Source organism: Pelodiscus sinensis, chromosome 19, assembly GCF_049634645.1.
Source record: "Pelodiscus sinensis isolate JC-2024 chromosome 19, ASM4963464v1, whole genome shotgun sequence".
Lineage (NCBI taxonomy): Eukaryota > Metazoa > Chordata > Testudines > Trionychidae > Pelodiscus > Pelodiscus sinensis.
The window spans coordinates 9,422,832-9,448,008 of record NC_134729.1 but is presented as its reverse complement, the minus strand read 5'-3'; the positions used below and the strand labels follow the sequence as shown (position 1 = coordinate 9,448,008).

Below are 25,177 nucleotides of genomic sequence, written 5' to 3'. Positions count from 1 at the left end.
ACACTGGCCCCTTTTCCGAAAGGGGCATGCTAATTTTAAACTTCAGAATAGGGAAATCCGCGAGGGATTTAAATAAAGATGTCTGCTGCTTTTTTCTGGCTTGTAGATAAGCCGGAAAAAAGCGTCTAGACTGGCGCGATCCTCCGGAATAAAGCTCTATTCCGGAGGATCTCTTATTCCTACTTCAAAGTAGGCTTTATTCCGGAGGATCGCGCCAATCTAGACGCTTTTTTCCGGCTTATCTACAAGCCAGAAAAAAGCAGCGGACATCTTTATTTAAATCCCGCGGGGGATATTTAAATCCCCCGCGGATTTCCCTATTCTGAAGTTTAAAATTAGCATGCCCCTTTCGGAAAAGGGGCCAGTGTAGACATAGCCCAGGAGGCAGCAAACACTTTTCGTCATTGTTTGGTTCTTGAAATGAAGTCATCCAGGAGACTTGCAATGTCCAATTCAGAGGTAAAGTTCTTATGAACGTGCAGAAATGCCAAGTGATTTAGATGTTCTTGGCCCATTGTCGTTCGCAAATAATTTTTCAGTTGGCGCAAGCAACTGAATGATCGCTCAGCGGGGCAGGTTGTAGTCGGAATTGTGTAGAATAATTTCAGGAGACTTGTAACTTCTGACAACATGTCACTCAAGCCTTCGTTTTGTTTTAGAAATTGCTTCACTTTAGTCACCGAATTAAGCTGGCAATTTCTCGATCTGCAAATATCACAACATTTCTAAATGAAGAAATAGCTTCGCCGTGTTAATGTCACCATGGAAAGCTTCACTTATTGGGACATGTCCTGTTTCAAGCCATTTGCTGCCTCAGTTATAAGCTTCTCCAATTTTACTGCGAATGTAAAGCTTTCTGTTGGAAACCTCTGTTCAATGGCAACTTTGCAAGCATCAATGATCCCAACATGTATTTGATGAAAATACTCTTTGGGGTCACTGAAGGTGTGAGGAAGGCTTCCATGGTTGAGCCATCTCGGTGGCTTGCGTTTTCTCGGGAGTGTAGGATCATCTAAATAAAGATTTCTTGCCTTCTCTACTGTTGTTTCCCAGAAGTGATTGTATGATGAGTCAGTGCGCATCTCACTCAACACCTCTTGCAACAGGCCAGCTTTCTTCATAATGCTTGCCAATGACATGTTTGGGCTTTGAATTTTTGCATTAACTTCTTCTACAGGACCCATGGATTTCACAAGAACTGTTAGTCTGAAGTACGTTGAAAAAGATTGAAGTTGCTTTGAGAATCCACTACATTTTAAGCCAAATTCATCGGAAGAGTAATTAAGTTCATCTAGGCAGGTCATCATGGCCTTGTAGTTGTGGAGCAGTGATTTAATGCTACTGATCCTTAATGTCCATCTTGTTGGGCACAAGGGTCGTAAAGAAGGTTCCTCTTCTCTCTGAAACTCTCTGAATGCTGGCCATACGTTTTGGTGACTCCCTGAAGGCATTGGTGAGCTCTTTCACCATCAAAAACATATGACGACATTCTTGAATATTATGCATGGCATCCTGTGTGACAAGGTTAAGGGAACGTGCAGCACAGTGCACAAATTCCGCTCTCGGCTCTCGATCCTTCACTCTGGCTTGGATCCCAGTAAATTTGCCGGACACATTTCTGGCTCCGTCATAACACTGCCCCGGCAATCCGAAAAGGGCAAATCACACCTGAGAAGTATATCTTCCACAATTTTGAAAAGAAAACAGCATCCATTGTGTCAGTTTCCTAAAACCCAATAAACTCCTCATAAATCTCCCAGTCTTCAGTAGAAAAGAACCTTAAAGAAAAACGTACTTGTTCTTTTCTTGACAAATCGGTAGTCTCATCCATTACAATGGCATAAAATTTAGAAGTCTTTATCTTTTGCACAATTTTTCTTAGCACCATCATTGCCATCATTTCGATTATTTCGTTAATAACCTCGTGACAGCCAATTGTATTTTGTGCCATTAAGCCACTGTCTCAGTTCCTTAGAATCTGTACTGCGTAGCAACAAGAGCTGCATCAAATTTGAATGACTCTCATTATGTCCACGTAATTCTATTCCTTGTTGAGCTAGGTACTGAACACTGGTAAAAATGTTGTGCAGTGCAGTCCTAGCTGATTGTGATTCTTTTCTGTAACTGGCCGACATTAGTGCAGAAACGTTTACCTGTGATTGCAGAGCAATATACTTCATTACCGCTTCCTTGTGACCAGAGGATTTTTCGTGTGATGTAAAACCACACAATGCGTGTCTCCAATCTTGAAATCCAGGCGAAATAAATGTTGGTTCAGCCTTCGTAGAAAATATTAAGATCTTCTTTTCAGAACAGTTTTTGCAGACTGAGCAAAAAGCTGTTTAATTTGCTATTGTACTCCAACCACTTAAATCTTGTTGTACCTGTTGTGACGAAGTGGGAATGTTCTTAATGTTTTCTCTGAATACTGTATGGGTGCCTCAGTTTCCCCTATGCCAGTGGTCACCATCCAGTAGATCGGGATCTACAGGTAGATCTTGGAGCCTCTGACAGGTGATCCTGACTGGTTTGGCCAGGAATCTATCAAGTGCTGGCACTTTAGTTGCCCCTATACCCACTGTCATGCTGCTCCTGCCTTTTGCCTTGAAGCTGGTCCCCTGGGAGCCTCCTCCTTGCTGTGCAGGGTGAGGGAGAGAGGAGAGGCAGGTGCTGATGTCAGGGTGTCCCCCCTTCCCCACTCCTGTACCCCATCTCCACACAGAGAGAGCAGGATAGGGAGAGAGCTTGGCAAAGCAAATCTCTGTCACTCTCACACACTGTGGCTATGTCTACACTGGTGGGTTCTTGTGCCAGAAATATGCAAATGAGGCAAAGTGTGGAATATCACTGAGCCTCATTTGCATATCCAATGAGCCGCCATTTTTGCGGAAGAGGCTCTTGCGCCAGGAGCTGTCAACACTGCCCCTTCTTGCGCAAGAAAAGCCCTTTTGCGCAATGCCGCTACGCTGATTACTTTCCCCTGCGCTGGCCTAGCTGAGCAGCGCAGAAGTCAGCCGAGCGCCATGGCGGGAGGTGAAGGGGGGCGGGGCAGTGACGTACATGGCCAGGCCCCACCCCCTGGCCATGTACATCACCACCCCACCCCTCTTCCCCTCCCACCATGGCGCTCAGCTGACTTTTGCGCCACTCAGGCGGGCCGCGGCAGGGAAGCAAGCGGCCGTTTGGGCCCCATACTCCCCATGCAGCACGGGCCACCCAGAGGAAACAGCCAGCATTTCAGCAACAGCGCCGCCCAGAGGGAACAGCCAGCATTTCAGCAACAGCGCCGCCCAGAGGGAACAGCCAGCATTTCAGCAACAGCGCCGCCCGGAGGGAACAGCCAGCATTTCAGCAACAGCGCCGCCCGGAGGGAACAGCCAGCATTTCAGCAACAGCGCCGCCCAGAGGGAACAGCCAGCATTTCAGCAACAGCGCCGCCCAGAGGGAACAGCCAGCATTTCAGCAACAGCGTCGCCCGGAGGGAACAGCCAGCATTTCAGCAACAGCTCCGCCCGGAGGGAACAGCCAGCATTTCAGCAACAGCGCCGCCCGGAGGGAACAGCCAGCATTTCAGCAACAGCGCCGCCCGGAGGGAACAGCCAGCATTTCAGCAACAGCGCCGCCCAGAGGGAACAGCCAGCATTTCAGTGTTACAGACTCTCAAGACATTGGGCTACTATATATATAACGGCATTGCGCAAACCTCATTTGCATATTTTTGGCGCAAGAACCTGCCAGTGTAGACATAGCCCAAGTGAGCACAGCAGCAAGAGCAGAGTGGGGAGAACCCACATGCTGTGTCCTGCCCTAGCTGGGGTCAGAGTTCCCCTAATTGGGGTGCAGAATCCCCCTTTAGTGGGGGGGGGGGGCTCAGCCCCAGTTGGGGCCTGGGAATGGGGCCCTGCCATGTGGGGGGAGGGATAGCTCACTGGTTTGAGCATTGGCCTGCTAAACCCAGTGTTGTGAGTTCAATCCTTGCAGAGGCCATTTAGGGATTTGGGGCAAAAATTTGTCAGGGCTGGTACTTGGTCCTGCTGTGAAGACAGGGGACTGGACTCAATGACCTTTCAAGGTCCCTTCCAGCTCTAGGAGATAGGCCATGTGACAGCAGAGCCCATAAGCATGGAGGGAGGATCCATCTGAGCCCTGTGTACATGTCAGGAGCACAGCAACTTTAAGAAGGGTCATTTCACTTCCTTTTTTGGTGTGTAACCCCATGGGGGGGGCTTTAAAAGGAAACTAGAGTAAATTCACACAAATTCTATTCTGTGCAACCAGCCCTGCCACCCCCACCCCCACCCCCAGTATGAGTTGCCAGCTGGGTTTGAGAGCTGAGCCTAGCAGAGGTAAAAGTCTAACAGTAGCTGGCAGCAGTGGCAGGTTGCTAGCCCACCGGAGTGATGAGCATTAGGGGGTGGGACTGGGAGCTCAGCCCAGCTGTCTTCTCAAGGAGGAAACCTCCAGCTCCACCGAGGGAGGAGATGGGCATCTGGAGCCACTTCTAGGTCACAGCTTTCCAGCGAGAATCCCCCTTTGCTGCCCCCAGCGGAGTTGGCAGAGCTCCTGCTCCCTGCGCTGCCCCAAGAGGAGACGCTGGGGCCATGTGCAGGTTTGGCAGGCGGGAGCCCAGCCCCAACCTCGCAGCCCTGGGCTGGGCAGCAGGAGTCCCGCTCTTTGGAACATCCACGCTCCCTACCTGGCAGGCTGCTAAGGGATACGAGGGAGGAAAGGGAAGTGACGTTTACAGCCTGGCCAGAGGGAATGGGCTTTCCCAGCCCAGGCCTTTCTCCCACTGACATTAAAAGGCCTGCCACGAACAATGGGACCCTGCAAAGCTGCCTGCAGGCTCCGGCGACAGCCCTGCCTTGGGTCGGCTCTGCTCCCAAGGCGAGAGGGGAAGGGCAGCTGCTGTGGCTGGAGCCCAAAGCCGAGAGACTTGTCTACGCCCACATGCTTAGTTGCTCCCGGCAGTGCAGACGGGCTGGCAGCACAGCCCGGGGCCCAAAGAGCACAGGGAGTACATACACACAGGAAGGCTCCCCTAAGCCCTGGTGTTTAGCATATGTACATGCATTTGGGCCAATGCCCTGAAACGCATCCCATCAGAGAACCCTGGGCAGGCCGCAGGGAGCAGCCAGCTAGACACAGCCCAAAGGGGCATCTAATACCGTAGCCAGGGTGCAAGAGCGAGTGGCCTCAGTGCACAGAAGACAGAGCAAGAGGGAAGATGTTGCACCAAGGGACTTGTCTCCAGCCCTGAGAGCAGCCAAAAGAGAAGAGCCCAGAGGCAAAGGGGGGGGTCAGCACATGACCTGGTGGTGGAGAATTTTATTAGTCAGTTCCTCAAGCAAGAAGGTGGCGAGGCCAGGACACAGACACGCAGAGGACGTGCTCCCAACAGAGGGGGTGCAGTCACTGGAAGACTCTTCCACACGCTCGGTGGCGGCCAAAGTCAAGACACCTCAGCAGAACGGGGTTCACCCCCTCATGGATGTTGCGTTTGAGCAGGGCGTGAAGGAACACACAGCAGAGACTGGAAAAGCCACGTAATCCAGGCAGGTCCCAGCAGGAGAGGACGGAGTCAGACAGCTCCAGGGCAATCCTAGAGCTGGAACACACTGTGCTCTCCAGAGGGCTGGCCCATCCCTCTCTCCAGAAAGCGTCTCCATAACCCTGCTGGGCCAGGCTCCACCATCCTCCCCCAGAGTGCTGCCAGCCAGCCGAGGAGCTCCATCTCCCTGCCTCCCACGTTAGTCTGCCAGCCCGCCCCAAAACACCAAAGGCGAAACCCAGCCAAGCTTGCATTCCTGACACTGGCCCCAGCCCCCTGCCCTGCTCATGCAACACAGCCCTTCCCCAGCTCCCCCTAGCTGAGCAGCTCAAAGCACTTGCCTCTTAACTGCACCTCACGGCCCCCTTTACTAGTGGGAAACTGGCAGTGAAGGGCAGGGACTTGCTTGGGCAGGTTTCTCTTTCAGCCTCCTTCTCTCCGGCCCAGAAGGGCTGTGAGGGTTAATTAACAAGCATGTGCAAAGCCCCGCCCTCGCCTGCCCCCTGATTACTCTATTTGCTATTAACCCCCCTGCCATCACATCTGCTGCTCCCCATGCCTGGAGTTCTCCATGGAGGGCAGCTGAGCCAGTGCCAAGGGGTGGTGACTTGCACAGACAGTACGTGAAGCCGGGTGTTGGGGGGTTCTTCCCCCCCAGGCCATGCTCCCTCCCCCTCAATCCAGCTTGCTGTCACTCCTGGGCTGCACGCAGGAGCCGCTCTTCATGTCTCTTCCGCATCCGCTCCTTGAAATCCTCCAGCTCCTTCCTCTGTGGCGCAGACAGGATGGGCAGGGTCAGTAAGCATTATTGTTCACCCGCTTCACGCCCCCGTGCCACAGCCCCCAGGTACCATCTCCCTCCCAGGTCTCCCTCGAGCCCGCAGCATAGCTGGTGGAGGTGGGAGAGCTCTTGTTGCCTTCTAGTGCTTAGAGTGACTCAAGATGCTGCTGCAGCTATTGGAGCTTGTAACTCACTCAGTGTGGATCTCGTGGAGGGGGAGGAGCACGACAAACAGACCCCTCTGGCTGGTCCCAAACCCGCCAGGCACTCAACAAACTGCTTCTCCAAATGCCAGCTGAGTCCTGGGATGGGAGCGATTCAGACAGGGACAATTATCAAGCACCTGGAGACACCAGGTAACTCCCTGACTGCAGCAGCACGCCTAGCGAAGGGTCAAAGCAGCTGTTTTGGCCACACGATGCTCTGAAGGCAATGGTGGGGGGAGAGCTTCATCCTGCTCTGCCAAAGGCAACCTACCCCAGCATGGCCCCAGAGGTGTAGATCCAACCTCCCAGTGGCTGTTAACCCCAATGACCTGTGGGGGGTAGGTTAGCAGATGTCATAGGGTAGAGGGGCTCAGCAGAGGCCTCCAGAGCTGGGACATATCCTCAGCAAAGGTCATGGGAGGGGAAGGCAGCATATTTACCTGGCGCTCATCTTCAGGTGGGTAGATCTCCCTCTGAGAAACCAGAAATGCAGATATGTGAGGATTACCAGCTAGCTAGGGGGGTGCTCGGGCCAGCCTGATGCAGCAGGGGTACTAGTGCCATTACTGGCACAGATGACAGGGAGAAATGAGTCCAAAAGACCCTGCTGGGATGTTTGCCATTTCCACCCCCCCTTAGCAGCAGCTTTGCTATCAGAGGTGGGGAAGAAGCAGGTCATGGCAAATGAATGTAGCTGTCTGGTCAGCTCTAGGAAATGCCCTCCACAGACATCATCCCCAACTTCCTTCCATGAGCTCTGACTGAACCCGCGCCCCCCTCATTCTAACCACTAGCTCACACTACCCTCCTAGAGCTGGAAACAACCCTGGAGTCCTCCCCACATAGTACCTCCACAAAAGCTTGCACTCGCCTCCCAGAGAACAGCATGCTCACCTTCCTTTTGATGACATATTCTTCGAAGTACTCTGCTTGGTTGGAGATCCAGAACATGGCAACAGGGAAGGACAAATACAGAACCATCTGCAGAGGAAGAGAGGAAAGGAGGAACACATAACCCACATTAAGGGGAACACTGAGCTGAGCTGCACTATTTGATCACCTTAAACAAAGGCCTGGCATGAAATCACAAGTATTGCACAGCTCAGTTAAGCAAAGCCCCCACAAAACATGTGGCAATGAATTCAGCACAGACCCTAAGCCGGCAAAACTCCTAGGACACAGGGAACACACAGTGACAGGACTTCTTCTGCTGGGGTTGAAATATCAACTCCCCCCAGACGTTAGCTCTGCTGACACAGGCTCTCTTTCATCAATATAGCTGCCTCTCCACTGGGAGTTTTATCGGCATACCTCTGGCATGAAGGGGCTAGGGATGTAAGCAACTAGTTGAGTATTGACTTGACTAGTTGTTTCCCCCAACTTGCTGCCTCTATCAGACAGAGGCAGCTGGGGGAGGGAACAGGAACTGGCTTAAAAGACAGTTCCCCCGAGCACTGTCTCCACAAGGGGCAGCAGAGGCATAGTGGGGGACCGGTCGCAAGCCGGGAATCAACTGCTTCCTGGCTTGTGCCTGGTCCCAGACACTACCCCTCTGCTTTTTAAATGTATTCAGAGCTGCCAGGCTCTGATACCAAGCATGACTGGGAATCAGCTGTCGCGGCTCACACCCGGTCCTCCCACAACACCTAGCGGCTCTTAATACATTTAAAAAGCAGAGGGGCAGCAGAGTTAGCTTCTGGGGCCAGGAGCTAATCCCACTGCACCTCTGCAGTTTCCCCCCTTATTGACTAATGGATAGAAAGTCCATTGACTAATCAATTAGCAATTAAATGCAGTTTAACATCCCTATAAGGGGTATGATTCCCCCCCACACACACACATCCTTGACCAATATAGCTATGCAAGTGTAAGTTTGATCAAGCCATATTAAAATCTGTTTCTGCAGGAACTTTGTGTGCATGTGTCTGTCTTTTTAAGCTGTCCTCCTTTTCTCTGGGTCCATGAAATAACTAAGGGAAAGTTAAACACCTCGCACATTTGGAGCATCAGCATTTTCCAAGGCTGTTGCCAACATATTTTCCCTTTAAGAAGAAAGGAAGGACCTGGCTAGATGTGTTTCCAGGAGCTGTATTATACACTTGCCAAACAGTACCTTAAAATTTCATGAGCTGAAATTTTAAACACATTGACATAACATAGGCAGTCCACATAAGATCCTGCTCACTCACTGCAAGGACATTCCTTCCTCAGGGCCTCAATGGTGGAGTCCCATCCCTCTCCTACCACAAAGGTACATGACCCCTACAGAAAAGGGGTACAGTGGGGAAAAATTTCTACCAACCTCCTGTTGAGCTGCCCAGTGCTTCATGCTATGTTGGAGCCTGCTACTCTCCAAGGGATGCCCCATCTCCAAGGGTACCACTGGGCTGCCAGATTGTGACAAGCAGCCTGGACTCTTTGTTTTGACCTAGAGCCCTGGCTCCTGCTGCTCAGGGATGGCTTCTAATGAGGATTTTCCGTTTTAATGTTTTAACCACCTCTGTACCAGCTCCCAGGACAGGCAGCCAGTGCTGGATTCCCCTTTCCTTGCCTTCCAAGATGCTCAATTCTGGCCCCTTGGCTCCAACTCGTCAGGTACCAGGACACTCCAACCCAGCGCCAAGGGACACAGGCAGGACCCCAAACTGGGGGGGGGGGGGGAATCACAAGCAGAGCTCATGCTGGGCTACCACGCCAGGGGGAACAACCACGTGTAGCGGGACAGAGACTGACCTTCCGGGGCACCGAGCAGGGAGTCTCAGCCCATGTGGGAACACAGCAGGGCCTGCCCCTCCCCCTGCCCAGGGCCCGGCCCACCATGTACCTGCTTCCCGGATCACTACACCCCCTCCCCCAAGGCTCCGTTACTGACCCGAAACACCTCCAACTTTACCCCCATCCTGCCCGTTGCGCCGCAGCCACTTCCGCCCGGGCCCGCCGCAGCCGTGTCCGACCTCCCGCCCAACAACAAACTCGACGCTTATTGGCCACCAAGGAGTAACAGCTTCGGCCGTTGGCTAGGAGTTCGGGGGGGCGGGCTAGCCACGCCCCGATTGCCGGAGTAAAGATGGCGCCCGGACGGAAGTGGGCCGTGCAGGTGGCGTTTCACCGGAAGTGCGGCCTTCTTAGGTTTTCCTCCCGCGCGGGCCGCTGGCTCTATGACGCAAAGAGAGCGCGTCGCTTGCGTCATCGCCGCGCGTCGGGGCCTGTCGTTGTCGGTGTGCGGGGAGCAGCGTCGGGCGTTGGCGCGATGCCGGAGCTGGAGGAGGCGCCGGTGGCTGGCGGCGCGGGGAAGCCGGACCTCTTCTTCGTGAGTGCCCGCGCGGGCGCCTCGTCCTGTGGGCCACCGTACCCCCCCGCCCCCCCTCGCTGCCCCCAACCCCGCCCCCTCCTGCCAACGGGCGCAAAGCCCCCCCCGTGGGGCCCCCCAAAGTCCCAGCCCCTCCCCCCACGGACCAAGAGCCTCCCCCCGTGGGGCCCCCCAAAGTCCCAGCCCCTCCCCCCACGGACCAAGAGCCTCCCCCCGTGGTGCCCCCCAAAGTCCCAGCCCCTCCCCCCACGGACCAAGAGCCTCCCCCCGTGGGGCCCCCCAAAGTCCCAGCCCCTCCCCTCACGGACCAAGAGCCCCCCCCCCCCGTGGTGCTCCCCAAAGTCCCAGCCCCTCCCCTCACGGACTCAGCACCCCCCGTGCTGTCCACCTCAAGAACACAGTCCTCCCCCTGAACTCCCCATGGACCCAGGGCCTCCCAGTGCTGACACTCTTAGACTCAGGCTTGTCCCCTACCAGCCTAGGGCCTGTGTCCCCTTCCCACCATGCAAGTCAGGGTTTGAGTGTCCACATCCAGCCAGAGCTGTGGATTGGCAAAGTCTGAACCCTACAAAACTTGAGTACCCTCAAGTATGCATGCCTATCATTGCCAGGTGCTGGGGCAACTCTCATGCCGTGATTCCTCACCCAGGCCCTGGCGCTGTGGAGCAAGGGTCAGCCTTTGACATCCCAGCTTGGTTCTCTGTACCCTACAATTCCAATCCAGTGTGCGTGTAGTTCTGAGCAGCTCTATAATAGAATCCAGTATACAGGCCCAGCTCTAGCTTTCCTGAGCAAAGCAACATTCACAAAGCCCTGATCCTCCTATTCCTACATTAATAAGCCAGTATGTTTGCATTTTTCCATCCCCAGAGCAACCCCCATGTTAACAATACAGGCTGCCAGCATGGAGGGAGCAAATGCTGAATAAGGAAACAGTTTGGAATCGTAGAGGAAAATAAATTTGTAAAGTTTAGATTCCCTTGGAGATTTCCCTGCTAAACAGACTTTGAGTCTTAAAAGCAGCGTGGTTGGTGCTCAGAGATTCCTGGGTTCTGTCTCTAACCCCTGTCTCCCGCATACAGGAGGAAGAGGATCTGCAGTACGAGGAAGAAATCCTGCGCAACCCTTTCTCTGTCAAGTGCTGGATCCGCTACATTGAGTTCAAACAGAATGCCCCCCGGCAGGTGCTGAACCTCATCTACGAGAGAGCCCTCAAGGAGCTGCCAGGCAGGTATGTGGCTGGGAGTGAAGGCATGGAGCACTCTTTGGGTATGTCTGTGTTGTTGTGAGAGATGTAAGAGCATATGTTGACATGCCCAAGCAATGAGCTCGATTAACAGTGGGGATGAAGCAGCAGCCACTTGAGTACATTTGTGGGCCTACTTGTACTGCCCAGGCTGCTGTATCTGTGCTGCTGTTATACAAGCTTGCTAGGTCGAAGGTAGCTTATCTCTGTTGCAGTGTAGACATACCCTTTAGGATCTCACAGCCCCTGTGAGAAGCACTGCAGGGAAGTGCAGAGGCGCTGGATATGGACAGCTCCACCCATCTAGCCTCTCCCAGCAGGAGGTGCTTTGGGAGTTGGGACAGGAGCGCAGACTACAGAAACTTTTGGTGTGACAACTCCATGGTGTTTGCAGTTACAAGCTATGGTACAACTACCTCAAGCAGCGCCGGAAGCAGGTGAAGAACAGGTGTGTGACTGACCCCGGCTATGAGGAGGTGAACAACTGCCACGAACGTGCCCTCGTCTTCATGCACAAGGTAGGGGGAGGCCTGGGACGGATGTGTGGCAGAGCTGCTGAGCTTGATTGTAGTATATAAAGACGCCCTACGAGAGAATGGTTGTTGGAGGAAGCTTCCAACTAAGCTGTTGGTTATTGGAGGACCCGTGGAGGAAGCTTCCAACTAAGGACAGCTCCTGCCTCAGACCCTGGCTCTCCTCCCCCCCCCCCCCCCCCCCCAGATCACCCAGCCATGGAACCTACACACCTTAGATCCGTGGTCTCCAACCTTTTAAAGGATGAGATCACTTTGGATCTACCCCAAACTCAAATATCTTTGTCTCACCTCCTTCATGCCCCTTCTGCAAAGCCCTGTCCCTGCTCACTCCATTCTCCCTCCCTCACTGTCATCAGGCAGGGGCAGAGGGTTGGGGTGCAGGCTTTGGTCTTGGGCTAAGGGATTTGGAGTGTGAGAAGGGCTTTGAGCTGAGCCTGGGGCAGGGGTTGGGTGCAGGAGGGAGTACATGACCATGACAGGGATTCAGGATGCAGGCTTCAGCTAGACACTGACTACCACAGGTGTGGTGGTGCAGTGAGGCTAAAGGCAGGCTCACTCCTGCACTGGCCCTGCACCACTCTCAAAGGCAGCCAGCAAACTCTCTCCATCCCAAATCCTGTTGTGCCCCTCACCCCCCCCCCCCCATTCTGTGGAGGCAGAATACAGAGTGTGAGAGGGAAACCGCTCCAAGGCAAAGGGAGGTGCGCAGCAGTGGGGCGAGGAGCAGCTGAAGTGCTGCAGTTGACAGTTTCTTGGACAAACCAGTCAAGATCACCTATCAGAGGCTCCAAGATCTACCAGTAGATCCCAATGGACTGGTTGGTGACCACTGCCTTAGATCCTTGCCTGCTTGCTTTGAGTCCCATGTGTATCTTCAGAACAGGTATAGCTTGGGCAGCTGCAGGGCCAGCTCCCCCAGGCCATCACTAGCCAGCATGCGTCAGCACTGCCCAGGCCTCGTGCTCAGCTTACCTGTGTGCTGGGGGAGCAGCAAGAATCAGCCTTGGACTCAGCAAACTCATTTCCTGCTAGCTGCTGGCAAAGGCTCCCGCTGCGAGGGGCAGCTGGTGTTTAACCCCGGGTGGCTGGTCTGGTGGATGCAGGGGTCACAGGCCCAGGGGAACCAATCCCACTGGTGGCTCTGTCACTTCTGGCCTTCGCCTGGGTTGGAACCAGCAACTTCAAGCCACAAGGCTCTGTAGGTTCTCTTGAGGATCCCCTCCTGCCCAATCAGAATGAAACAAACAAGAAGCAGGGGAAATCTAAATCCCAGGTGAGGTTCCCACCTGTGGCCCTGCCCTGGTAACCAATCCTGCCTCTTGCACTGGCAGATGCCCCGGATCTGGCTGGATTACTGCCAGTTCCTCATGGATCAGTGCCGGATCACCCGCACACGCAGGACCTTTGACCGAGCACTCCGGGCGCTGCCCATCACGCAGCACCATCGCATCTGGCCCCTCTACCTGAAGTTCGTGCGCTTGTACCCCCTGCCTGAGACGGCCGTGCGAGTCTACCGCAGGTACCTCAAGGTGAGGGCGCCAGCCTCCCTGTTCCCCTTTGAACAGCCTCCTCGGGGTTTTCCTGTTTCTGCTCTGTGCATCTGCAAATTGGAGCAAAGGCCTCGGATCTGCTGCTCCTCATAGGGTCAAAATCCAGCCCTGATCCCGCCCACAAGCACACGGTGCATTCGCAGTGGGGATTTGAGGGGCTGGCTTGGACAGTCCCGCTGGGAGGCTAAGTGACCTGGCTGGGGTGGTGCAGGGAGACTGTGGCAGAGCCGGGACTAGAGCCTTTCTGCCACTCTCAGGTTAGCTACCGAAGTTCTGCACTGTCCTTCCACTGGTTCCCTGCCCCAGTAGCACATCACTTCCCCTCTCTGTGCCCTGGTTCCCTGCGGGGGGGGGAGCGGCTAGTAAACTGGAGTGCTTGGAGATGGGGAGGGTGCTTCTGAGAGCAGGTTACCCTGCTAAAGCACGGGAGGGAGGGTTGAACGTCCCTGGAAATGCTGGAATTGTATCTGCCTAGTGGCAATGATTCTCTTAGCATCTGTGCAGATGTCCCAGCTCGAGGGCTAGGACCCGGGGTGGGGGCGCTTGGCTGCCAGGCATGTTCATTGCTGCTGTGTGTGCTGCAGCTGAGCCCCGAGAACGCAGAGGAATACATAGAATACCTGCGCTCCATCGACCGGCTGGACGAGGCCGCTCTCCGCCTTGCTGTCATCGTCAATGACGAGAGGTTTGTCTCCAAGGAGGGGAAATCCAACTACCAGGTGAGTGGCCAGGCTGCCGGGGCAGGGCTTGCTTGCGGATGCCGGTCACCCCCCCTCCCCCCCATTGCTTGTAGCTCCCCTTGCCACGCCCCTTAAGGACAGTTTGCGCCCCAGCCTCCTTGCTAGTTCCCCAGCACTGCCCCGCGCAGGGTGTCTCGCGTTGCGGAATGTACCAGTGGGCACTGGGCCCCAGGGCGCTGACAAGCGGAGGGAATGGGCAAAGATGAGCGAGCCAAGCCCAGGGCAGGAACTGGAGTAGCCGTTATGGGCTGTGCTCCCTCGTGGGTGCAGGAGTCCTGGGGGAGCAGCGAGGTGGGCCCCAGTGGGTGCTGAGTGGCCTGTGGAGTCCTGCTAGGCTGCCTGATGTCTCCTCTCTCCCACAGCTGTGGCACGAGCTGTGTGACCTCATCTCCCAAAATCCCGACAAGGTGAAGTCCCTCAATGTTGGGGCCATTATCCGCGGAGGCCTCACTCGCTTCACTGACCAGCTGGGCAAGCTCTGGTGTTCCCTGGCTGACTACTACATCCGCAGTGGGCACTTTGAGAAGGTGCTTTGGGGGCTGGGCACTGTCTGTTCTGGGAGCGGTGGTAGCTGCTGCAAGGGACAGCTTGTGTTTAACCCTGGTCTGGTGGGTACAGGGGTTAAAGCTTCAGGGGAAGCCATGTGGATTCCCAACAGGTTACTGAATCCGGAGCTGAAGGGCTAATGATACAAGGTGGGGTAGAGCGGGAGAGAGGAGGAGGATCCAGGAGCTGCGTGGGAGAAGGCTCTCTCCCTAGCAGCAGCAGCCATAAGGGCTGCAAGGCAGCTGGTGCTGGATACTTGGTGGCGAGAAGGTGGGGGAGATGGGGTCAGTCAAGCTGAATCTTGGCGAGGTTTTGAAGCTGGCGGGTGATGTTGGAACTGAATCCTGAACTGAGGGAGGTGCTGGGGGATGACTGCAGAGCCCAGGTCAGGCTGTGGGGAAGGGGAAGGGAAGCAGGCTGGGGGAACTCGTCACAGACCTCCCCCAACCCCTCCAGCTTCCTTGGCTGCAGAGTGCTTGGTGCGGGGGGGAGTTGTCCAGGCCAGCAGTGGTGCTGGCTGGCTGAGTTCACCCCCCCAACTTGGAGAGCAGCTCGGTTTCCCCTCTCCCTCAGGCACTGGGGTAACTCCTGTTTGCCTACTTGGTGAAGCAGCCCAAGACACATCTGTGGAGGGATTGCTGCCCTGGGTCTGAGCGTGCCCGCCTCTGCGGTACAATAGAGCAGAGGGTTAAACAGCGCACAGGACGCTACGTGGCTGCTGATGAGCCATGATGCATTTTCCAGCAGTATGGAGAGTAACCCCAGGATCCAGGCCCAATCCAGCTGAGCCCCCCTGCGTTCAGCTAATGGCTGTGCCATTCCGTGCCCGAGTGTCAGTCTGCTTTCATCAGTCAGCGTTTCTGAGGCTCCTAGTGCCACAGCATCTAATCGTCCTCTGCGTGGTGCTGCCACGTGGCTAGGGAACAGCATGGACGAGCGGAGCGTTGCTGATACGCTGCTCAGTGCGATTGTTCTTAGAGCTCCAGTGTTATCGGCACTAGCAGGTCGCGCAACGGGCGAATTCAGCAGCCCTCGCTCACTGGTACTTGCAAAGCAAGACCAAGGCTGGTTTGGTGACGGGCACAGCCAAGCAATAGCCCTGAAGACACAGTCCTAGCATCTCCTAGGAGTCTAACACATGAGAGCTTGGGGCAAGGGGCAGCTTGCTCAGCACTGAGAATTTCTGCTGTCCCGTTGGCCACGTGCTTCGTGACACCTGTTTGTTCCCTTTCCTGTTCCTGGTATTTTGGACAAAATGTTTGTTTATTGTACTGTCAAATTCACTTTGTGCAAGAGTTGATGTGGCTTAGGGGATAGGGTATTCGTCTGGGGAGCGCAGGGTGGTGGGTTCGAGTCCCACGAGCAGCTAGACAGCCAATACAGGCTGCCCCAGGGATAGAGCCACCTCCAGCGTTAGGAAGGCAGGATAAGGGAACGCTGAATGTAGAGGGGATGTGTTAGCTAGAGTGTGTGTGGGGGGAGGGAAGTGCTAGCTAGTGTCGGAGGGCGGCGTGGGGGGGGGGAGTAACCTTCCAAGTCCACGGGCCAGACAGCGAACCTGTGAGTGTCTCTAACAGGTGGTTGACTGGTTCACACCTTTGTTTTGCACCAGGCCCAGGGCTCCAAGCTCTCTCAGTTACTCCCGTTTCTCTCGTGGGGACTGGCTGGGGGTCGCTTGGTGGGGCAGGAGCAGGGAGCCTGGGCCCTGCTCACGGTGCCATGTGTCTCAGGCCCGGGATGTGTACGAGGAGGCCATCCAGACGGTGATGACGGTGCGGGACTTCACCCAGGTGTTCGACAGCTACGCCCAGTTCGAGGAGAGCATGATCGCAGCCAAGATGGAGACCACCTCGGAGCTGGGGCAGGAGGAGGAGGGTAAGGGGGGCTGGGCCTAGCCTGCGGGTGCCAGCAGCACTGCTGTCACGGGCGCAGGGCAGGGATCAGCCAGCCTGGGCCTGGCAGGCGGAGCTGGGGGGCAAAGGGGTAATGCTGACGTCTGCGGTTACACCCCTTACACCAGAGCTGCATTTGGCCTCTGGCAGCGCATTGCTCTTTACGGGAGGCTCAAGTGACTGCTTAGAACGGGGAGACTCTGCTGGGCCTCGGGACTCCGGGGTGTCTCGGCTCTGGGAGCCTAGTGGGCTCAGGAGCTTTAAACCGGGGTCCCGGGGCTCCTGGCTCGTGTCGCTGCTTCAGTCCTGCATAAGTGGGGCGGGTCCCCTTGGCATTCCCTGCCAGCTGCGTCTGGAGGGGTGTGGCCTTGCGCCCAGCCCGGGCACGCTCTAATAAGGGGGGCTAGAAATGGGAGGACTATTCAGCCCCTTCCTGCGCCCCCCGGTACAGCCTGCTGGCTCGAAGAGCTGCAGTGTCCTTGCACTCAGGTCCAGCCCAGGGCTGGTGGCAGAGGGCCTGAGGCAGGTCAGACCAGGGCAGGTTCGTAGCCCACAGCAGGGAGGGGAGACCCTGCTGAGCTGCCCTGGGCGGTTCTTTGTGGGGAGGGACGTGGCGCAGGAGCTGATCTGCCCCTGCCTCTCCCCACTGCAGATGACGTGGACCTGGAACTGCGCCTGGCTCGCTTTGAGCAGCTGATCGCACGCCGCCCCCTGCTGCTCAACAGCGTGCTGCTGCGCCAGAACCCCCACAATGTTCACGAGTGGCACAAGCGTGTGAAGCTCTATGAGGGCAAGCCCCGAGAGGTAGGGACAGCCCATCCCCCTGACCCCCACTCACCTTGGGGCTCTGCTTTCTCATCCCAGTGCCAGCCCAGGGCAGTGGGGAGTGGGCGGAGGGCTGAGGGGCACATGCAGGCACCTCTGAGGTGGGGAGGGACAAAGGCCCTTTGCCTGGCACAGAGAGATGGCCGTCTCTGGGGCGGGGCGAATCTCCCCTGCTAATCCATGCTGCACGGGGCTGCTGGACGGCGGTGTGGTGGGCTGGGGGCACGGGACCGTGCAGCACGGTTCATCGCTCGGGGCACATTGAGAGCACGTGAACAGCCCAGCCTGGCCGGGCAAAGCCCCAGGCGGAGGCCGAGAGGTCCGGGTGAGTCGGGCACCTGGGTTCCATTCCCTGCAGTGCCACGCGCTCCCCACTCTCTCTGCCTAGGGGAGCGTTGCTCCGTCCCTCTTGCCCTGGCTGTGAGAGGGGGGAGGCTGAAGGGGTGTGAGCCAGGGCCCTGCACCCTGCGGCAGCCTGTGTGCTCCGTGGAGTGAGTCCCAGCACGACAGCCCCCAGGCTTCCTGCACCTCAGCCCCAGCGCTGTCGGGCCAGCCGGGAGTACTAGGCACCGCGGGGCCGGATGGGGAGGCTGGAGGGCAGCCTGGTGCACTGCAGGTTAGAGCCCAGAGCCCAGCCAAGCTGGAGCCAACCCCTTTGTGCAGGCTCTGTCTGGCCCCGGCAGCCCTTTGCATCCCCTGGGACAGGTGGGGAGGCCCCTCTCCTGGGTGTTAGGCCTGGAGCTCCCGCTGCCTTGGTGGGGCTGTGCTGCTGTGGGGAGGCAGGTGCAGAGAGCTGGGCCGCACCACCGCTCTCGAGCAGCCAGCACCCTGCTGCTGCCTGGGCCCCGGGGCACCGGCTGGCTCCCAGAATAGTCCTGCTTGGTCCCATCTGGCCCTGGCCTCTGGCTGCCTGAGGAGGGGCAGCAGGGAGCTGGCTGGACTTGGAGGAAGTGTCCAGAGCATTAGAGCAGCCGAGGGCGGGGGATGGGCTTCCGGCACCGGTTCCCATCTGGCCGCAGGGGGTGGAGTGTGTCTGGTTCCAGTCCAGGCTGCGGGGGCAGGGCAGGGGCAAGGCTTGGGACTCCAGTTCCAGTCCTGGCTGGGAATGACAAAGCAGCTCCATCTGGTGACTGGTGTGGGCGGGTCTCAGTCCTTTTCCTCATGAGTGGGCTCCGGGAGACTGGCCTGTCCCACCGAGGAGTAAAGGGAGCCTGAAAAACACACCCACACACACACACACCCCCAGAGGGCCCCGGGGAGCGCAGACACCCCCCCCCCCCCCCCCGAGGGCCCCGGGGAGCGCGGACACACACACACACACACCCCCTCCTAGAGGGCCCCGGGGAGCGCGGACACACACACACACACACCCCCTCCTAGAGGGCCCCGGGGAGCGCGGACACACACACACCCCCCTCCTAGAGGGCCCCGGGGAGCGCGGACACACACACACCCCCCTCCTAGAGGGCCCCGGGGAGCGCGGACACCCCCCCCCCCCGAGGGCCCCGGGGAGCGCGGACACACACACACACACACACACCCTCCTAGAGGGCCCCGGGGAGCGTGGACACACACACACACACACACACCCACACCCAGAGGGCCCCGGGGAGCGCGGACACACACACACACCCCTCCTAGAGGGCCCCGGGGAGCGCGGACACCCCCCCCCCTCCCAGAGGGCCTCGGGGAGCGCGGACACCCCCCCCCCTCCCAGAGGGCCTCGGGGAGCGCGGGAGGGGCTGCGTGGACCCTGCTGTGGTGGCAAAGGGCAGAGCGTGCCCCTCTCCTCCTGTGGGCCTGACCCGGGCGCCGCCTGCCCCCAGATCATCAACACCTACACTGAGGCCGTGCAGACTGTGGACCCCTTCAAGGCCACCGGCAAGACGCACACGCTCTGGGTCTCCTTCGCCAGGTTCTACGAGGACAACGGGCAGATCGAGGACGTGAGTGGAGGGGAGTGAGGCAGCCAGGGGAAGCTGCTGCTCTCCCTGGGCCCGTCTGGAGTGGGGGGCAGGAGTGTCACCCAGGGCAGTGGTGGCTACTGGGGGTTAAAGTGGCAGGAGCAGCGCCAGAGCCCCTGTGAATGCACCAGGGCAGAGAGGCTGCAAGGGGGAAAGGGCGTCTGCCCAGCTGCGGGCGTGTCTGAGCCTTTGCTGGAGCTAAGGGGGGAGCGGGGGGGGGGGGTTGGCTGGGTGAGGATGGGCCAAGTGGGGAGCAGCTTCCCTCTGATTCCGCATCCCTCTGGCTGCTCAGGCCAGGACCATCTTTGAGAAGGCCACCAAGGTGAACTTCAAGCAGGTGGACGACCTGGCCGGCGTGTGGTGCGAGTACGGGGAGATGGAGCTGCGCCATGAGAACTACGACCAGGCCCTGCGCATCCTCCGGGTGAGCCCTGGGGCGGCAACGTGGGTGCAAGGACGACACCAGGCAGCCCCTCCTTCGGCAGCTGGAGAGTCCTGGGGGGGGAGGAGAGACAAACATCTCGAAGTTAAGGCCCAGACCCGTGGGTTCCACTCCCAGCTCGGGGAGGAGCAGAGGGGCCTGGTGGTTAGAATTGGGCGGGAGCAGGAACCAGGACTCGGGGGCTCCACTCCAGCCCTGGGAGGGCAGGGGCCTAGAGGTTTGAGTGGGGGCTGTTCTCTGCTGCTGATTGAGTGACGGTGGGGAGCTGCCCACATGGCAGCTGCTGGGGCCGTTGAGTTCTTGAATGGCCCTGCCGGCCCCGTGTGCTGCTGGCCATGAGCCCTGAGCACTTCCCCTCCTGCCCCACAGAAAGCCACCGCCATCCCCGCCAAGAAGGCCGAGTACTTCGACTCCTCGGAGCCCGTCCAGAGCCGCGTGTATAAGTCCCTCAAGGTCTGGTCCATGCTGGCGGACCTGGAAGAGAGTCTGGGCACCTTCAAGGTGAGGATGCCCACCTGCCAGGCCCCGAGGCGGCTGCGGAGCTGGGCCCTTGCTGCTCTCAGTGGGGTTGCAGGGGTTGCCTCTGGGTCCCTGCTTGCCAGCCCCACTGGAATCCACCTAATACTGCTGCCCTCCCTAGTCCACCAAGGCCGTGTACGACCGCATCCTGGACCTGCGCATCGCCACGCCGCAGATCATCATCAACTACGCCCTGTTCCTGGAGGAACACACCTACTTCGAGGAGAGCTTCAAGGTGGGGGGCTTAGCTGGGCACTGGGGGGTACTGGCTGACAGAGCCCCTCATTGGCTTAGCAGGTGTGCGCCCAGCGGGGGTGGGGGGGGCTATGAGCTGGCGCCATGGGAATTAAGGGTTAATGTGCAGACTGGGGGGAGCTGTGACTGCGGGGGGACCCTCCGGAGCAGATGCCACCAGGCAGGAGGGCTCTGGAGGGGGCCAGGCAGCCGCGCTCACCCCTCCTCCCTCGGCAGGCCTACGAGAGGGGCATCTCCCTGTTCCGCTGGCCCAACGTGTACGACATCTGGAACACCTACCTGACCAAGTTCATCGACCGCTACGGCGGCAGGAAGCTGGAGCGCGCCCGCGACCTCTTCGAGCAGGCGCTGGACGGCTGCCCCCAGAAATACGCCAAGAGTACGTGGCCTGGCTTCCCGCCGTCAGCCGCCACGGCTCCCCCCGCCCCCGCTGGGCTGCTGAAGGGGGAGCCCAGCCCCACTGCTCCACGTGGCCTGGGGCATGTTCTGCTGCATGGCACAGGGCCTGAGACCATAGTGGCAGGGTCACTCCTCTGGGAGCTGCCCCTTCCCCCCCCAGATGCCCCTCCCCCCACTCACGACCCAGCTTTACCTCTGGGGGGTTGGGAAGAGATTCCTGGTGTCCCTGTGCCGGAGCCCCTGACACGCCCTGTCCCCGCAGCCATCTACCTGTTGTACGCCAAGCTGGAGGAGGAGTTCGGGCTGGCGCGCCACGCCATGGCGGTGTACGAGCGGGCCACGCGGGCCGTGCAGCCCTCCGAGCAATACGAGATGTACAACATCTACATCAAGCGGGCGGCTGAGATCTACGGAGTCACCCACACCCGCAGCATCTATGAGAAGGCCATTGAGGTGAGGGAGCAGGGCTGGCGGAGGTCCCCTTACGTGGGCCTGGAGCAGTGCCCCACCCCTCCGTGCCAGTGTGTTGGGCTGGCCTGGGTCCCCTCCCGTCAGTCAGTAGCGCAAACCCCTCCAGCCTCCTGTGCCAGAGCACCAGCCTGCAGGCAGCACATGGGGGTCTGGGCTGCATGGCGTCCTGCCTCCCCCTCGCAGGGCCTTCAGGGGAGCGTTGATCATCACCCTGCAAAGGAGTGCTCTGTGCTCCTCTCAGGGCAGGGGGAGGGAAATGGGCACCTGGGGCCAGCGGTGGGGACATGGGGAGGAGGCTGGGCAGTAGTGGGGGGCGCAGTGCAGTGGTGGGGGTCGGTGGGAAGCTGGGACCAGCGGTGGGGGATGCAGTGCAATGAGGGGTCGGTGGGGGATGCAGTGCAATGATGGGTCAGTGGGGGAGCGCAGCGCAGTGGTGGGGGGCACAGTGCAGCGACGGAGGTAATGGGGGCACAGTGCAGCAGTGGGGGTCGGTGGGCAGCTGGGGCCAGCGGTGGGGGATGCAGTGCAGCGATGGAGGTAATGGGGGCACAGGGCAGCAGTGGGGGTCGGTGGGCAGCTGGGGCCAGCGGTGGGGGATGCAGTGCTATGACGGGTCGGTGGGGGGTGCAGTGCGGTAATGGGGGGTGCAGTTCAGCAGTGGGGGTCGGTGGGTTATGGGGCTCTCTCTCTCTCTCTCATTCTCACCACCAGGTGCTGTCGGACGAACATGCCCGGGAGATGTGCCAGCGCTTTGCCGACATGGAGTGCAAGTTGGGCGAGATTGACCGGGCCCGGGCCATCTACTCCTACTGCTCGCAAATCTGCGACCCCCGGGTGAGGGCCCAGGGTGAACCTGGGGACAGGGCTACAGAGGCCCGGGGTGGGGTTGTTCCCAGGGAAGTAAGTGACTAGTTGACTAGTCGCTTCCCCCCCACTTGCTGCCTCTGATAAGAGGGGGAAGAGGCGGGGTGCTGGGGGGGGCCGGCTTAACAGCTGCTTCCCCCAGCCCCGTGGGAGGGGGCAGGGACGTGGCGGTGGCGTTCCACCCCAGACATGTACAATTTGTACAGTTCAAAGCGGTAACTGCGCATGGAGCCTGGGGCCGGCTGGGAACTCTGCCTGGGGCCTCGCAAGGGCCCTGCTGGCCCAGGCTCCACGCAGCGTTTCAGGCTTTGAAGGGCGCGGGAGTCCCCTCTGGTACATTTCAAAGCAGAAACAAAATTCCATTGACTGTTCAGTTAGTTGATTGATCTCATGTTAACGTCCCTCCTGGGCCCTGCTGGAGGCTCAGTTGCCTTGGAGGAAGCTGGGAGATGGACCAGGGCCACCCTCACTCCTGGGGCCGGGGCCTTGGGCTCTCCCGCTGTGAGGGGGATGCAGTGGTGCTGGCCATGGGCCCCCAGGTTCCCCACCATAGCGCCTGCCAATCTGACCAGTGCTGGGTTGGGGGGGCCTTGCTTTGCCTGCAGGGACCTGGAGCCCTGGCTGAGTGGGTTTGCTGTGATATCAATGGGTGTCTGCCCACGGCCCCGCTCTGGCACAGCTGCTGCATCCCAAAGCCTGGCTCTCTAGGGGCCGGGTGTCTCTTGCAGCCCGTGGACTTGGAAGGGTCCTGTAACAGCTTGAGCCCAAGGCTTGCCATGGGGAAGACGGTCTCTGGGCGAGGTGGGGCTGAGGCCTGTCAGGGAGCGGTTATTGAAGGGAGGGCTTGGGGTGATGGCGTGGGCACCCCAAGACTGACTCACCCCTCTCCCAGACCACAGGCTCCTTCTGGCAGACGTGGAAGGACTTTGAGATCCGGCATGGGAACGAGGACACGATCCGGGAGATGCTGCGCATCAAACGCAGTGTCCAGGCCACTTACAACACCCAGGTCAACTTCATGGCCTCGCAGATGCTCAAGGTCTCTAGCAACGCTACAGGCACTGGTGAGCAGCCCCCGGCCCCTGTGGTGGGAGTCTGGGGGGCAGCTGCCCCCTCGGGCTCCGGGCGCTCACTCCGCTGTCTGGTTCCAGTGTCAGACCTGGCGCCGGGGCAGAGTGGCATGGATGACATGAAGCTGCTGGAGCAGCGGGCGGAGCAGCTGGCAGCTGAGGCAGAGCGGGACAAGCCCCGGGCCAAGGAGAAGATCCTCTTTGTCAGGTCTGTGCACACAGGGCAGCTGGTGGAACTACACATCCCAGCATGCAGCTGGCCTCACTGCGTGCTGGGGCTTGGTTCAGCCCTGTACCTGGGTTCTCTAAGTTGCAGGAGGCTGGCTGAGGGGCTCGAGGCTGCACGCACAGTGCGGCTGGGGCTGGGGAGGGGGTGCGCTGCTCTGGCCCTAGCAGCAGGGGTTTGAGACGGCAGCCCATAAAGCCCCTGTGTTCTGGGCAGCTCTAGAGCGGCAGGAAGCTGTCCCCATAGCTCCCATTGGCTGCAGTTCCCGGCCAATGAGAGTTCAGGAGGCAGTGCCTGCAGGTGAGTATGGGCCCCGCCCCCTAAGGCTACACCTAGACTGCAAGAGGAAATGCAAATGGAGCGCTCATTTGCATATCCCCTTTGGATCCCTTTGGTGCAAGAGGTCCTTGTGCAGAAAAGCGCTGGGTAGATGGCGGCGTCCAGCCCCTCCTTATTGGTGCACCAGCAAAACTCGTTGTGTACATGGACATGACACAGTGGGGAGCACTGCCTGTAACCCCTCCTGCCCTGCCCCATTCGCCACTGGCTGGGGCTGGCACCCTGGGGAGCAGTGGCTGGATGGGGGCAGGAACGGTGGGGACCCAGAACTGTATCCGGAGCAGCTGCCCTCAGGCCTCCTCCCTGGCTCCGGGGTGATAGTAGAGGGGCCTGGTCCCTTGCTTACCCCCTGCCTGCGGTGTCTTGGCAGGAGTGACGTGTCCCGCAGCGAGCTGGCCGCGCTCTCCAGGCAGGCAAACCCTGACGAGATCGACATTGACGAGGAGGAGGAGGAGGGGACTGGGAGCGAGGAGAATGAACCCGATGGTAAGGGGCTAGGGCACTGCCCACTGGGCAAGGCAGAGCTGGGCCTCCCTCGGCCATTGGCCCAGCACTGACCCCCCTGCTTCTCCTTGCAGAGGTGCAGCTGGAGCAGCAGAGCGTCCCCTCGGCTGTCTTCGGGGGGCTGAAGGCCGACTGAGGAGCCTGGGCCCCATGCTGGAGTGGGCAGCAGCTTGTGGCTACTCTGGATCCTGTTTCACACCTGGACCATGGGCAGAGGGTGTGGCCTAGGCCCAGGCTGCTGAGCTGTGTCCTAGACCTAGAGCTGGGGGTGAGGGCCCATCCCCATGGGGCTGGCTGGAGCCATGTCCCCCCTGCCCGAGTGCAGGAGCCATAAGGCCCTGGCTGTGGGGGCAGGAAGGGGAGGACCCTGCCTGCTGGGCACCATGGAGGGGGTGGAGTCAGCTCTGCAGGGCTCTTCCATTGCTGCCCCCCCCCTGCAGTGCACAGGCCTGGGGGTGATGCCAACTGGTGCTGGGCTTGGGGTCCTGTGAGCCCCTCCCCCCTCAAGCACTCTGGGAGCCAGGCTTGGGCAGCAGGGAGGGAAGGTGCAGGCAGAGCCCTGGGGGGCCAGGGCTGGGCCCTGCTGCAGCTAGTCCTGGCTGGGGAGGGCCCTGCCTGCTGGAGGGTGGGGGGCAGAGGCACTGGGCTGCTGCTTGGGACATGGTGTTTTACCATAAAGCGGTTTCTCTCACCCTGGCTGGGCTCTCTGTGCTTGGGGAGGGGACAGGGCCAGCTCCGGGCGCCCCTGGACAAGGGAGCTGTGCCTGCCTGGCCATGCAAACAAGCCGGCCCAGGGTAGGGGCCAGGCGCTCTGGCTGCCCCTGCTGGGGAGAGTGTTCAAGTTAAACAGGCTGGGCATGGGCCAGGCCTGCAGGAGGGTAATGTGCATGCACAAGGGGGCAGTCACAGCAGGCCAAGTGCCCTGCCCCTCTCTCCCCTGC

General features: G+C 58.9%; 2 protein-coding genes across 7 annotated transcripts; one reads left to right on the top strand and one right to left on the bottom strand.

Annotated features, from left to right (window-relative positions):
* Positions 1–5,292: 5,292 nt before the first annotated feature.
* Positions 5,293–9,714, bottom strand: PET100 (PET100 cytochrome c oxidase chaperone). 6 transcript variants are annotated; one of them, XM_006119948.4, is made up of 4 exons: positions 9,411–9,671; positions 7,433–7,519; positions 6,979–7,011; positions 5,293–6,320 (listed from the first exon to the last, which is right to left on the bottom strand). In XM_006119948.4, the coding sequence occupies exons 1-4, from the start codon at positions 9,435–9,437 to the stop codon at positions 6,243–6,245; spliced, it is 225 nt and encodes a 74-aa protein (XP_006120010.1). In that variant the 5' UTR covers positions 9,438–9,671; the 3' UTR covers positions 5,293–6,242. The 6 variants fall into 6 exon arrangements, with proteins under 6 accessions (XP_006120010.1, XP_025038826.2, XP_006120009.1 ...); XM_025183041.2 differs by lacking the exon at positions 9,411–9,671 and adding an exon at positions 9,272–9,404; XM_006119947.4 differs by lacking the exon at positions 9,411–9,671 and adding an exon at positions 8,841–9,233.
* A 2-nt stretch (positions 9,715–9,716) lies between these two features.
* On the top strand, positions 9,717–24,927 carry XAB2 (XPA binding protein 2). Its single transcript, XM_075902172.1, has 19 exons — positions 9,717–9,848; positions 10,931–11,079; positions 11,489–11,612; positions 12,962–13,159; positions 13,765–13,899; positions 14,283–14,447; positions 16,197–16,341; positions 17,011–17,162; positions 19,010–19,129; positions 19,440–19,571; positions 19,959–20,090; positions 20,230–20,343; positions 20,580–20,742; positions 21,025–21,215; positions 21,945–22,067; positions 22,990–23,161; positions 23,249–23,375; positions 24,103–24,218; positions 24,311–24,927. Exons 1-19 carry the CDS (start codon positions 9,789–9,791, stop codon positions 24,370–24,372), a joined length of 2,580 nt encoding a protein of 859 aa, XP_075758287.1. The 5' UTR covers positions 9,717–9,788; the 3' UTR covers positions 24,373–24,927.
* The last annotated feature ends 250 nt before the right edge of the window (positions 24,928–25,177 follow it).